The sequence below is a fragment of the Mesitornis unicolor genome, unplaced genomic scaffold (genome assembly GCF_000695765.1).
Source record: "Mesitornis unicolor isolate BGI_N332 unplaced genomic scaffold, ASM69576v1 scaffold32247, whole genome shotgun sequence".
Lineage (NCBI taxonomy): Eukaryota > Metazoa > Chordata > Aves > Mesitornithiformes > Mesitornithidae > Mesitornis > Mesitornis unicolor.
In genome coordinates, this window is record NW_010198935.1 from 8590 (window position 1) to 23911 (window position 15322).

A 15322-nucleotide genomic window follows, 5' to 3' on the forward strand; every position below is an offset into this window, starting at 1 on the left:
TTACATCTGCTTTCCTAACACAATAAATAAAACTATGGGAAGGAAACCTTCACACAGTTTTAAAGAGTCCGTAAGCTTCCCTCCTCTCTCTCACAAGAGCAAGAAAATGCAGCTCTGTTGCCTTCCTCTATTACCCACCAAAGTTCAAGCAATGTTAAACAGAGACATCACTGAGCATCTGCAGCCAAATAAGCACTTACAAACAGTTGTATCTACTGAAGACACCAACATTTTAAACAGTTGATCTCAAGTATCTGAGCAACCTGATCTAGTTGAAGAAGTTCCTGCTCATTGTGGTGGGAGCTGGGAGTAGATGACCTTTAAAGGTCCCTTCCAACCCAAACTACTCTATGACTCTGTAAGTAGAATTGATAAAAGATTAATAACAACAGATTACCATAAATATAACTGCAAAATATGGCCTCAGTCCTCCTTAACTTCAATCCCAAAAATTCCAAGGCAGGTCAGGATTTTATTATTTATTCAAACATGAGAGTAAGAAGAGTGGCGAGTCATACGACTCTTCAAAATGTGCAGAATGGCTCCAGACTAACGCAGCTGCAGAGCCCCACCGCGCTGCACGCGTGGGTTAAGCTGCTCTGGACGTGCATCGCGTTAGATCTGCAGCTGTGCAGACATAAAGCAAGAGCCAGCATTTGAGGCGAGAACAAACCCTGTGCTCTGACCACCCCAATATGGGATTAAATATAAATGGAGCCTTTCGTGACGCCAACAGAAAACATCGGCACAACTTGCAGAAATTTGATCAAACAGAATGGATTATCAAGGATGTGAAAAGTTAGGCATTGCTATCTAGATAGCAACAGAAAGCATCTAAATCTAAGGAGGCGCTTTCCCTAAATAAGGAGGGTAGGAGCCAGTGGTCACTCTGCCCTTTAAAACCTGATCTCTAACAACGCTTGAAAGGAGCGCAATAACTGAACAAAGGGTGTTTTCTGCTCAGAGCAGCAATGGTGTTTTAAGGAAATGCCTTCATTGGAATTTAACACTGTGGAAAAATGCACTGCGCCCGAGTTGTCACTACTGCTCTAGCAGGGGTAAGGGAAAAATGATTTGTCATTTAGTTGCTTCCTCTATGAAACTGCATTCGCAGAAAAAATTACATCTGCAAGACTGTTCACTGAATTATATAGTGAATATATATTTAACTATGTGATCTTGTTGAAACAGAGACTTTCAAATGCCTGGAAAACACCTAATGCATGCTGGCTCCACCACATAATACTGGGCACACACGTATTAAACTCTGCACATTGAAATACTCGTATTTGCTATGTAATTCACTCACCGTGCTCCATTACAAGCTGTTTGCCTTAAGGTCATTATATATCTGCAAGATTATTTTAGTCCCATCCCACATCCATCTGTCCCACTTCCCCCTCCACATGCAGACTTCTCAGCAAATATGCAAGTCCTACATCTTTCGTAACGGGATCTTTGAAGCACCACAGCGCTGTTCTCCCTGTTGTCTCCATTAAATGTAACAGCTTTACAGCTCAATCCTTAAACAAAATGTTTCTCTGCAAGCAAAAGTAGTATTGGCCAGTTAATTTCCTTTGCATCAAATATACTTTACAAATAGTGTTTCCCAAACAAGTGCTGATTTCTGCGGCTCCCCTCTGAGTTTGTGAGATTAATGTGGCACTGCCAGAATGTTTGTTATGCAAAGCTTCACTGCGGAGGACATCTAGGTCATTACCAACCTATTTCATGCTTTTAAATTCAGAACAGTATCCTCCAGTAAGGTCTGAAGCCAACAATCTGTGCCTTTCTCTGGAAGGTTAAGTTTGTTCAAAACTTCCTCTGCACTACCAAGCTGTACCTTTGTTTCTGCCCTGTCTGAGCAGAATTTGGGTAGGCTGGGATAGAGACCTGCACCACTTCAGCCAAGCTGCTTCATGCAGTTACAGGGCTATTTGTGGACTCTGTCCAACACAACAGCACCTACCGCATCATTTGGGACACAGGTGCTCGCATGCTTCCCTGCCAGTTTTCGTCATCACGATTAAAGACAAAACATAAACCTTATTTTTTAGTTGCCTTTAGCAGACTGTAGAGCCTTAACCAGAAAGGTGATAAACAATGTGCAATTATTGGATTGTTATAATTACCATTGCTGCCAGCTAGGAAGCCTTGCAGTCCACCACTCAGAAGAATCACTGTAAGCCATTGTGCTGTACCACAGCAGACATTTACCATCACATGCAATTCTTTTCAATAAATAAATAAAACCCACAACCTTCTCTGTATAAAGCCAATCTCCTACATGTCCTCAAACCTGTCTTTCCTCCATAATCCTGTTAGTGTAACCTCTACTACTGCTTCTCAGATTCTACCTTTTCCATCACTGCTCCCTCTCTCTTCTCCCTGTTTTCAAGTGCTCTCCAATTACTGCAATGCACAGCAGATTCCCACTGGAGAGAAACGACATTTCTTCCTCTCAGTTCAGAAGTTCACAGAGAAAATTGGAGGAGCGTACCTGAGCCTCGTAGAGACTTCACCACCTTCTTGAGCAACCCATCCCACATCTGCAAAGGAGGCCACGGCATCCTCTCGAAGTTGATTAGGATGGTTTCCTTCTGTGGCATGGGAAGTAAGCTAGATTTTAAAGACAAGATTGAAGGTTTTAGAGTCACTGTTCCCAGCCCATGTCACAGTTATTTAACCCATACTTTTAGTGAGGCTACACATAACTATTAACACATACGTGCACAAAACACACCTGTAGATTTAGCATACACATTTCTGTCCTGGGCTTCATCCAGAACCATTTCACTGACTTCAAACTATTCAATCTACACTTCTGAACACTTTACAGAAACTATTTTTGTTTTTAAAGTTCACGGCTAACTACATCTACTATCACATGACACTACTGAACACTGAAAATACAATGCAAAGTGTTACCTTAAAGACAAACATCAACATTCTCAACTAGCTTGCTATATTAACTTAAATAATATGCTTTTAAATTATATTCATGATCAGTAGGTAATAAAGACATTAAGGCTACTAATACTTCTTACGTGTGTTTGCTCTGATTTAGTATTATTTTGAAAGTGAAATTCTGTTCAAATGTGTTTCCCTTCCCCTACAACTTCAGAATTTCTGCACAAGAAGTGTGTGCACCACACAGGGGAAAATAAATTAAAAAACAAAGAAGTCATTTCTACTAGCTCAGTAATCACAAAGACTTTGAGTGAGAGGTAGGATGCAATCATAACGGAACACACTATTTGCTAACAGTCTCATTTACAGCGTGCCAAACAAATCGACCATTTCCCAGCATGGTTCTGCCATTAGCTTTACAGCTTTCTGAAGCCAAAGGTGAGCAAGGCTCCAGAGACCAGAACCTTCCCTAGATTTACAGTGAAGTGACCTGAATGGAGATTTGAAAAACTGTTCGGACCATCAACACGTGCTCCATAGTCACAAATACACAAAATGGTTTCAAATCTCCTTCGAAACAGTGGCTGCTTCCCCGGGTTACACAGGGGCACGTGTACTCAGCCACTGAGCAGCCTGGTCTCAGTATCTCAGTATCTGATAAAAGCTACCAAAATGTCTTCCAGTAATTTCTCCTGTTCACCTTGAGTTTCTTATCTCCAAAGCAACTACGCCACCTCTTTTGCTTGTATTACATACCATCCACAGGCCCAATCTGCACATTAGTCCTTGCAGCTGTTTAAGTGTTGCCTGCTGCTGCTAGCAGCCAAGCAACCAGAAATATTGACAGAGAATGGTGGTAGCATGCAAGAGTCTGTGAAGACGACTTTGATGCTGCCTGTTAGCACTTAGGTCAATTTTCAAGGCACCTCACCTCTGTAAGAGGCAACTATTACGTAGCAGCAACTCTGAAATGTTGGTATTAACCTGAATTTGCAGCAGACCTATCACAGTAGGACTGCAGTCTGCATGAGGTGAAAGCATTTCTGAAGAACAGATACTTTCGTTGTAGCCTTTGATACACAAGTCCCAGGAAGACAGAAATTGTGGGTCTGGGGTTGGTTTTTTCCCCAGAAGTTGTTACAAACAGCTTTGGAAATCGAGATTAGACATCTTCACCTCACATTTTCACAACTTGTATGTGAGCCTTTATCACAGCTCCCAGGAGTGTGTATTGGCACCACCAGATCATTTGGAAACAACAGGGTTTTTTCCAGGTAGCATCAGCACAGATGGTAATATGCTTATCACATTAACAGTTGTGCCTAATACCATCACAGCCTGCCTCTCTTTAAAACAGTCTAGAGAATACTATAATGCGTGTTAGGATTTTCATTGTTTGACATTTCCTTGGCTTTTTTCTTTTTTAAAATAAAGAGGAATTTTCATGACCACAGCATCTGTATTCATGTTGATGGCAATTTAAAAAATTTGTAACACATCAGCCACCTCTTGCAGGCGATACAGATTTTCCCGATGGTAATGGCCACTTGAAGAACTATTACCATTAAAAGACTGAAGCCACATTTAAATAAAGGCACTACACATACTTGCACCAAAAATATTTTTATAAATCAACAGTAAGGAATGCATTTACCACTGCCAGGCTTCCTGCATTGTGAGATAAATAACTTCTAACCCAACATTTAGTAGCAAGCCTTCTGTTACCCCATATACAGGTATTTCTTCTCTCCATCCCTAAAAACAAGGCTGTCCACAGCAGTGGATTTTGAATTTCAAATTAACGCAAGATTTTTACTTCAATTTAAAGGTTAAAAGCCAACACCTATCTCTTAAAACCTTTTTCTGTCTGTAGAATTATGCTTAAACACCTCTGCGTGAATACCCTATTCTTCCAGCCAATCTCAGCTGAAGAAAAGTTGGACAACTGCTCTGCCAGCACCTGAGATGGAGAACAGAGCTGCAAACAGAGGCTCAATTCCAGTGGATGGCAGGAACTGAATGAAACAGTGAAAGTAGCCTGCTTTGCTTTGAAAATGAGTTGCTTACCCTGCTTCCTCCTTCACAGGCTTTTTTTTGCCTATTTCAGAGTGCACATATGCTGCACACACACACACACACGCACGCCTGTGGGTTTCAGACCCACATGCATGAATTTCTGAAGAAAAACTACACACACTGTACTGTACATGCATGAATTTCTGAAGAAAAACTACACCCACTGTACTGTTTTGGCTGATGTCAGAATCATATAACATCTGGAACTGAAAGGGATACATAGAGAATCGTGGCCCATCTGCCAAAAACAGGCAGCCTCGCCAGTGTTTCCGCCCGGTTTCGAACCGGGGACCTTTCGCGTGTTAGGCGAACGTGATAACCACTACACTACGGAAACGCTGCTTAGAACAGTGTCCAAGCAGGATCCTGCTTTTTGTCTGCTCCAGGAACTAGAAAGCAGAACAAACACATTTATACATTTAAGGACAGAATAAAAACTCAAAAAAGTGCACATTATGAATACAGTTAGATATTAAACATTTGGAAATACTTCTTCAAGTAAGACAAACTTGCTAGGACTTTTCTAAGTAGCCCAGTAAATTCTGACGTTTGTTACATGCACGCTAATTCCTTAGGAGACTTCTACTGAATTATCATCAGGTTTCCATCAGACAAACAGGAGAAGCACAGGACTAGAACAGAGATGCTGCAGCAGAAGGATGTTATCTCGAGAGACAGTATTTTAGGTTTGGTTGAATCTACGTAGGATATGTTGGCAAGTCTGCTTTGTTCTAAAGACTACAGAAAATCTAAAAAATATGACATACAAAAGAACTACACGAGCTGTTTTCATTTGTTCATGCCATACAGAGTGTATAAGGTAACCTTTGCTACCACTTACTAAATACATAAGGAGCATTTAGCAATTAATTTATATGTTGACTACGGCAGAATGCACAGACACAGATACTACAACAGTCAGTAGTCCTCGAAAATCAAAACGTTAGGCTACTGCTCTTCTTTTTCAGACAAACTGAACAAAAGCATGTAATGAGAGATGAAAGAATAAACGTAACAGATATTCTTTCAGTATCTCTTATCCACTTATTGTAAGGAAAATGAAGGCCTGTGGAAAGTTTGTTGCTCTCAGATGAAGTTAGAAACACTGATGATATACATGCACCCTCAGATGAGGCAAGTAAGGTTTGCTTTGTTTTTTAAATAAAGTGACTTACAGCAAGGTGCAGTGCATGGTCCTTTCATAATATAGCTAAAGCTGGCAAGAAAAGAAAGAGGAAGAGACAGCTATAGGAAAGTTTCAGTTGCATCAGCATAAAAACCAATCGAGACCCGTATTGAACTTTACTATAGAATCTTAATGCTGAGATAAAGACATAAAAAACAGATGTTAGCATCACACTTTTACACAGTCAGCAGTTTATATATTAAAATAGTTTAAAGCCTGCATAAAACATACACATTTTCATCTGTTTCAAGGCCCAAATGTTGAAATTCATATCCTAATTCAATCACTCCTGACAATGTTACTTCTATTTCTAGGATCCTTCCCTTTCGTCTAATAGAAGATGAATGTTTATACTTAGCGTGCATAAAGTCTAAGCACAGCTGACAGAATGTTTCTTTAAGAGGGGAAAAAAGGCAAATATTTTAGTTATTCTAACACAGAATTCAGAGGAGGACATATACATATTTTTATTTCAACACTAAAAATATTCAGGAACAGATGTACCTGACAGCTTTTTGCAAGTACAGAAAACAGAAATGTCTTCTTTTATGCACCCTATTAAGAGAAGGCAGTATTTGACAAACTATCAGCAAATGAGCATCATCTTCCCTTGTATGGCCTTTACTATACAGAAAGTCAGAAATTATAGGAAGATTTCGCTTACTTTCAAATCTGAGGCACAGGGAGCCTTATAGCTGGCATAACCACTATTAATTATCTATCCAAAAGTTCAAATCCAGCATGTCTTTTTGTTGTCCTTCTCACCTGCACAAATTCCTACTTCCACAACGTATATATTTTTTTTCCATATTTCACCAAGCCACCAGCAGTGGGAGATGGCTGCCCTCCCAGCCAGGTTCTCAATGTAATTATTTCAGAGGGGAAAAAAAAATCTTAGCATGGCTTTTGCTATCACTCCAAAAAGACTTCTACGGTAGTTTGAATTCTCCGGTTTTGCTATTGTAATTTTAAGTCTAAATATTGTTCATACATTTTGTATAGCATAAAGAAATTAATTTAAACAGTGAAAAATGAAGCTGTGTGAAAATTACTTTGTCTTCCTGTGAGTGATGATTCCCACTATTCACCTTTATGTTCCCCTCCCTCGCTTGGTGGAAGAAACATTCTTCTTTGCTTGAGTTTCAAACACTAAATTTCTCCAGTTCTATACCCACCCCCTATCCCTAACACAGACAGAGTTGAAGAGAATATGTGTAACAGCTTCCATTTTCCCATCTGTTCCTGAAAGACTTGTTATAAAAAGCCAGGGTTTCCTCCTCCTGAAGCTTTTACCCTCGCTCTTTACCCTCCCACTACATTCAGTTGAACTCAAAAGCAAACAAGACAGAATGCTGCACAGAACTGATGTTCCCCTTTCACCTATGCAGTGCTAGCCTTGCATTTAAAATAAAAGCAAACAGGCTACTCATGTTATCTTGTTACTGATTTTTAACTTTCTGATAAAGTTATTTATTTTCCCAAATATGTTTTAGTAACACTGTTCAACTTTACATGCCTCTTCAGCCTACCTTGTAAATACTGATTGTAGAACTAAGTAGCAAACATTTTTCTCACTTATGAATATATTTTTTCCAATAACTTTCTAATACTGTATTGCCTCATTTTAGAAGTTGCAATTTCCTTAGGAAAAGAATGTGTTTCAAAGTTTCATTATGTGTGTTACAGCAACATGGATTCAGATTTTAGGCAGTACAGAAGCTGAAGAATCCATATTTGAGAAAATACCTGAACTGGAAGTGGGAAGAACTGAAGTAAGCTTATTCTCCTATGTGCCCAGTTTATCATATTTTGCTTTTACACACCCTCTAGTCACGTATTTACATGAACTGCATATTTGCTTAAAATGTTTTGATACAAGAGCAAATCCCTTTATAATATTTGTTTCACTATACTGATAAACTGTTGAGAATACCTACCTGAAACTGAACTCTTGGACACTGTATAAGAGAGAGGTTAGTACCAATTTTTCTTACAATACTTCGAGATGAACCGTAAGGCTTGCTCGACCAAAGCACCTAGATGGGAAAGAAAAAGAAGGCAGCTGTTAGGTAATTGATTTTCATACCATATTGGAATAGTTTTCCCTTATCCTTCCATACTATGCTTGTGCCAAACATATTTAAAGTTATTCCTTTCATGCTAGAATAGAATATGATATATAGACAAATGTCAGTGTATCAGTGAACTCCTTACATTCCACACCCAAATTGGCACAAAATTTGTTTCTTTCGTTACAACACAGATGTGGCTCTTTAAATTCAAGACGCACTTTGCATTAAGTTTAAATGCAAAGCGATAAATCAGGTAACACAGAAGGATTCAAAAGTTGGAAGCATCTTCAAAGACATAATTTGTCCATTTTCAAGCCAAAGAATATGCATTGGGTCAGACACATCTTTTTAAAGGCTTTCAAGAAAAGGCATTCAATCATGAATAATCCATCAAGTTATCAATCCCAAAATATCTTGTTTCTTTTTTAATTAAGAGCTCTTCTAACTCAGGAATAGTATCTACCAGTCTTAATGAAAATTACTACCAGCTAGTATACGCATGAAAATGTAACTGTGAAATTAAAGAGCAAAGAAAAGGAAAAGGGGGAAAATAAATATACAAAAGTGAAACTTTGTCCTAAAAAACCCATACATTCCCCTAGAGAAAGTTGCCTACAGCACCTCAACACACCTGGCTTCATCAGAACTGTTTCTACTGCAATTCAGATTTCTTCTACGTTTTTTTAACAGGGATTGAATTTGCTTTCTTTTGTTGTGCTTAATGACAGGAATGTTTGCTCTACTATTTAGCATAGTTGTACAAAATGAAATGAGACTTTAATCCTAGGAGAATACTACAAAATGAGCCAGAACACAAGCAAAAAAAATAAAAACAACACAGAGCAGTAGGAAAGATTTCAGCACAGGGAAAGGCAACAAAAACAATTCAAAGAAGAAGAATAGGAAGACTCTAACACAGAGTACGTTGTTAATAAACAATTAGAACACTGTATGGTAATTTTAAAAACCTGACCAGTGTTTACTTATGGCTGTAGATACGAATTTACTACTGAGACCTTAGTTTTTAAAGGCTCATAGCTTCAAGCAAACTCAACATCCTGTTAGAAGGTTGCCCAACAAAGAAAACTTAGATAAAATCCAGGCTATTAATATTGAAACAACCCTCATCTGACACAGCAACATGGCCTGTGTGATTCGTGTAGTGCGGCTGTGGGAGTTTCACAACACACAGCTGAATAACACTTTAATATACACGAAGCAAATATACACACTACTCTTAGATTGTGAAGGTTCTATGAAAAAGAAAATTTTATGCTCCATGGTATTTATCCCAAGATTATGTCAACTCAGAAACTTCACACAAACATTCTGTCTATTTCTAAACAAGTATCTTTCCTTCCTTGAGCTTTGTTGGAATGTATCAATTTTGACAAAATAAACGTGCACTACACTAGATCTTCACATCTCAGCTGCAACTTGGCCGTTAATCCACTCAGACCCTTTTTTTTCCCATTCTATTACCGTCTCTTTCTTAACATGTTGCTAAGTCTGAATACATTTTCTTTCAATGCAGAGTACTCTATTGATTCTGCATTTCAGATGCCAGAAACAAAGACTTCACATTTGTGATAATCACATTGCTGTTTGTCTGTAAGTCTGAGCAAACAGCAGGTGGATCAGGAGCCTTCAAGAAAAAGTCACCGACAAACAGTACCGCAGCAATTCAGCTTCACTATTCACAACAAATTCTGATGTCAGAATTTCTAATGTCTGTCAGCAATAGCCTCAAACCAATGTTGCATTGGAAAAAAATACTAATAGTCAAGGGAAGGCTTAAATAATTACAGAAGTACTCTAACAACAGCAGAAAAACCTATACTATGTGCTGGATTACCAACATAAATGCAGTGCATTTTAAACAAGTGGTGAAACTTGCTTAGACTTTGCTCAGACCACAGACAAGATGTTGAGTAGCACCCAGATCCTCAAAAATATTTGCTGCCCAAATGCCCTTGGGGTTGTTCAACAGCAGTGGTTTGGTGCCCCAAAACTTTCAATGGCTCAGTTTTGGTAATTCAACATATGCCAGGACAATATTTTCAGAAAACTGCATGCAAGATGTGTCACAAGGTACGCAAATAAATTCAGCACGCTGCTCAGATGTGCTAATAAGTCTTAGCACTGCTCTACCCAAGTTCACACAACTTCTTGTTGACTTGAAGCACTGGCAGAGCAAGTCTGCAAAATACGACTGAGTCATAGCTTCTTATTGCATCAGTGTCTTGCTATTGTCCAGAACAGCTGGCATTTGGAAATGTAATTCCACTATTACAAGCTTGATACAAGTAGAGAATGAGGGGGGAACAGATTAAGAACTTGTTCCTTCCCTCATTTAGGCTGAAAGCTGTTGCTGACAATGACCACAATAATACCCATAAATGTCCAACACATTGTCATACTTTGAATTTTCAGTTACACTGCAAGAAATCTCAGATCAAAGTCCAAATAAAATCCTAAAATACAGATTCTTACTGGCAATTTTAATTTACAAGGCATAAATATTTTGCTCTCCATAGATTCCCAAGACTGATAAAAAGTTCTACCACAATAATCCATAGTAAGAACCACCCTTCCAAGTACTGCACGTAGCTTTTAAGGATTTCCCCACTGTTAGAACATGAAAATATTTTGACATCTCACAGAGACTACTGCATTGAGGTCTTCTACTCAAAATAGCTTCCTAAAGGTCCCAGTGACAAAGCACCTGATGTGTAGTAGATTTCTCTCTCTCTCTGCTAAGCATTCAAAGAAAACTCTATATACGCTTTCTCCCAAGAGGAGGGCTATGTATGCACATTCCTCTCTTTCCCCAGTAGAGAACACAGCTGTGTTGCTCTCATGCACTCCAACACTTTCAGGAGAGGTAAACTTAGCACAATTATCATCACATCAGTTTCATGAGGCTTTTCAAATCTCCACACATACAAGTCCAGCATGAAAAGCAATGTTTACAAGGTAAACAGTTTGTTATTAGAGCTAGAAGGAACTGCATGAGTTTTTTTAACACATATATTACTCAATACTTCAGTGTCCAAGTAATAAACTTCATACCTTTTCAGCAATGCAGAATCAATACAAGTATTGAGTATACTTAAAGAATTTGGCTGGAATAGATAAGCACAAACTAAAATAAATTAATTAAATGCTTTCTATACCTGATTTTCTGAAAAGACAAAGCAAGTTTAAAACACTTACTGATTCCATGTTTAATCCAACTTGCTCAAAAGCCATCCTAATTAAGCGCTTAAGCCAGCAAATCATCTGGAACGGAAAAAGCCTTTCCAAACCTGGATTTAAGGCTTCCAAACCTACAGGGCTGCGGAGGTTCCATAGTACTTCTGAAATAAGAGAACATAAGAATTTTAGAACATAGACAGAAATAAACTGCTGTATGCATTCCTAAAAAACAATTCCTAAAACTATAAAGCACAGGCATTCAGAAGGCATTTCCTTAATACAGGTGACGAAGATTTTTTGTGTCAGTTTTAAGAAATCAAAGCTGTCACAAAGTTAACGACTAAAAAGCTGGGGAAATGATTGCTCACTTGAGCTTGGACAGATGATGGTGCTCAACAACTCTGAGTGAGCACAGGACACTACGGAGTGCCTACACCTGGGCACCAAGATTAAAGGCACATACTCCTATTTAAAACTCATTTCTGTAAAGGAACAAATATAGGAAGCTGATCACCTCTCTTCATTCACATTCTCTGACAGCTTTGTTGTTCCCTCCTTTTTCCCCACAGCTGAGGAGAGAAAGGAAACATGGAAAAAATGACGAATGCAATAAGATGACAGGAAATAGCATAGATGTGGACCTGAAAATATTGAAGCTATTTATAAAGTTGGACAGATTTCAAACTGCGTCTATTTATATGTACTACCATTTGCTTAAATCAAGATGTTTTTATTGCTCCTTTAGTGAAAACAGCATAGCTTTTCTTTAACTGTGTTCTACACCAGTCATAACTTGGATGCCACTGAGAAATGTATGCCACCAACAACAAAAAGGAAGCCACAGATTTCGGTTTACGTTTGTTTTGTGTATCAGGCTAGAAACAACACACTGTTGAATCACCCTGAGCAATGTATTTGTAGTATGAACAACAGTGTTGCTGAAGCCACTATATATATGTGTATGTGTGTATATATATATATATATACACACACACACACACACACACACACACACAGTGATGACTAAAGCAACATAGCAGCAAGGAACTGGTAGTTGGGAAGCTGGAAAGTCAGGAGATGGAAAAGCTTTGCTGTTTGAAAGTGCCCACAAGCATTACAGTTAAACCATCACTGTTTCCGTTACAAATGGGGTTTTTTTTTCAGCAGTTCACAGTTCCTTAGTAAGAACCTGCTTCTTGTGGAAACTTGGCAGGAACAGTGCAACTCTACGGTTATATATTTTTTTTAGATAGGCTTAAGAAGAAAAGTTGCTATTAGTTTCTCATCACCACAGAAAGTAAAAGACATTTCCTAACAAGATGTTATAGGAAGAAACTACTAATCTCTACTAAACTATCAGCTAAAGGAGGACTAATGAAAATGTAAGATAAAAGAAGTTGCTTAAAAGAAAAAATAGTGAACCAACCATCACGAGAATAGAATGGAAACTGAAATTGTTAGAAGAAAAACAACAGAGGAGAATAATGGGCTACCTACCAAAGCCACAGCAGTACCTAATAAATAAGTCATGGACTTCTTCAAGGAAAACTGCAAAAGTCTATTAGGGAAGCATTACCATCTACTTGATCTATTCTTCCTTTAGGCATCTGTTATTCTTCCCATAGACAAGCTACCGTATGGACTGTATGCATCTTTGATCACATTGCACCTGCTGTGCTTTTAAAACAGGAACAATACGAGTCTTTCTACATGCCCCATGTTAGATCTGGCACCGTATCTGGTAATGTAGACATGCAGTGACATAAAAGAGACAGGAATGCTCCTTTAAAAAGGGAAATCTGTTCCAAAAGCGTCATCCCTGTGATGCACTCCGCCTCATTCCAAAGTTCAGACTTGTTCAACACGTAGTGTGGAAATCAAAGAGAAGAAAAACAGAAGCTGTGTCAAGACATCCAAACAAAATAGGAAAAAAAGGTAGAGACTGTATCGCACAGCAATTGTGAGGATGGAGCTGGCTGGTAAAAGCAAGTGGTAGCACTATAAAGGGATGACTCTATCCTGATACATTGCTCTTTCAACAGATAGCCAGCTCATTTGATTAAAAATTCCCAGCCAGACTCAGAGTCATGAGTTGTTTCAGGAAGTGAAGAAAAAGTAGTATTTTCTTTCTGATCAACTGAGAAGACCGAGTCTTTAATAACAGAGACAATTTGGACAGAAGTGAAAAGTGTTAGAACCTCCTCTGAGGAAATCAGAGCAGGTCTAGAAAGTTTCCATGAACTCAAGAAACTGAGGTAAAGAGGTAAAGGAATGACGCAAAAATTGGCAAGATAACTAATTAAAGGCATGAGCAGACACAGAATAAAGGTAGCATAATATTAAGGTGACAAAATAGTATAAATATGAAATGGTACATTAAAAAGGGCTAAGGTTCAGGGGTACCTTAAGCAAGAGACAAGAGATACAGCCACAACGTAATGAGTAATATAGATAAGAAGTATATTCTGTGCTTTCACTTGAAGACAGTAGGAAAGAGAGAGACATACGTTAGAATGGGTTACAGACAACGGAAATGCTGTAAGCATCTAGGACAACAATGTCTAATGAAATTCTGAAATACCAATGATTACTTTTAGAAGCTTGTTCAATCAGATCCAAGAGACCTAGGAATAAAAGAAGGTGCATGATGGCACAAAGCATCGGTAATAATTCAAAATACCTATCCTGCCCTAAAACATTTAGGTTTAAACCTAGTTATAATTACAGGCTCCAGGACTTTGATGATGGAACACAAAAGAGCATTTACTCAACAAAACAACTACTTTAGTAAAATGATTATCTATCACATTACAAACCATTGTTTCTTCTGTAGCCTCAATACTTAACGTACCTAAGACTAGGATCATCCACTCCTTGCTCTTGTCAATGCCCTGTGATCTGCTTTACCAGAAGAAAGTGAGAGAAGTCAACCTGTAAGAATGCAGTTTCCTTAGCTCCTGGCACTAAGGAAAGCCACCATATTTTAACAACCTCCAGCTAATTTGTTACCTAAAAGGAGATCCAGAAGGAAAATGCTTCTAAGGGTATCAGCTTGATACTTTTATGAGATCTATTAGTTTTCCAGAATTACTCCCAGACAAACTTGATACTTGTTTCTTCCGAACCACATTGCACTATACCTTTCTTCATAAATCTCACTCATTTCACAATTACTTTCTGTGCCAAGAACAGAAAGAGTTCATTCCAAATTAAATTTCTGGACAGCAAGAATGAAAACATTAGCAATTTTTTCTCTCATGCTCAGTATACTTCCCAATTTCAGAAGCAGGAGTTAAATGCTTATTGCTCTCAGTAAGCTAGGATAATACCTCTTTTAAAATACTTGCTTTATTTACCCTCTGTCTTCTAAAAATAACAGTAGTTTAATTCCCCTAAAACATCTACAACCCATTTACTACAGTAAAATGCCCTGAGTGATAGTAATACTGCTATAAAACATGGTCCTTCTGCTGTGCTAAGAAAAACTGTTATAACGATAAGCGGCAGTCACAGGCAAGATTCCCAAAAGAGGTTACAAGAGTAATAACACAAAGAATTGCATTTCACTGCGGGGGCTGGAACGTCATGGGTTCCTCATTTATAAAACTCTGCTTACACAGAAATTAGCAACGCTGAAGAACTTTCTTTCTGATATGGAAACATGCAGGAACTCGCTGGTTCAGAAGTGAGGAGCTCTACGTTTCTGAGTGCCGTGGTTCTCACTTTAGCCTTGATCTCTCTTTTGCAGCTCGTTTTTCCCAATCACTTTAGCAGGTTTAATTCAATACTGTCATATCAAATATCAGTCTACAAAGCTGAGAGATAATACCACTTATAAATCACAAGCTGTTCATGTAACAGCTGTACAGATAAGGCAAAT

At 38.4% G+C, this 15322-nt stretch overlaps 1 protein-coding gene and 1 non-coding gene across 2 annotated transcripts in view; both read right to left on the reverse strand.

The window, feature by feature from the left end:
* Nucleotides 1-11593, reverse strand: part of MTFR1 (mitochondrial fission regulator 1) — a 16061-nt gene extending 4468 nt beyond the window's left edge. The window contains exons 1-3 of the mRNA XM_010189311.1: nucleotides 11461-11593; nucleotides 8110-8208; nucleotides 2501-2619 (exon numbers count right to left, since the gene is read on the reverse strand). Of these exons, the coding sequence (XP_010187613.1) occupies nucleotides 2501-2619; nucleotides 8110-8208; nucleotides 11461-11526 (284 nt within the window). The 5' untranslated portion in view covers nucleotides 11527-11593. The remainder of the gene's footprint in view (nucleotides 1-2500; nucleotides 2620-8109; nucleotides 8209-11460) is intronic.
* Nucleotides 5251-5323, reverse strand: TRNAV-AAC. Its single transcript has one exon. It is a non-coding gene; the product is annotated as a tRNA-Val (tRNA).
* Nucleotides 11594-15322: the final 3729 nt, after the last annotated feature.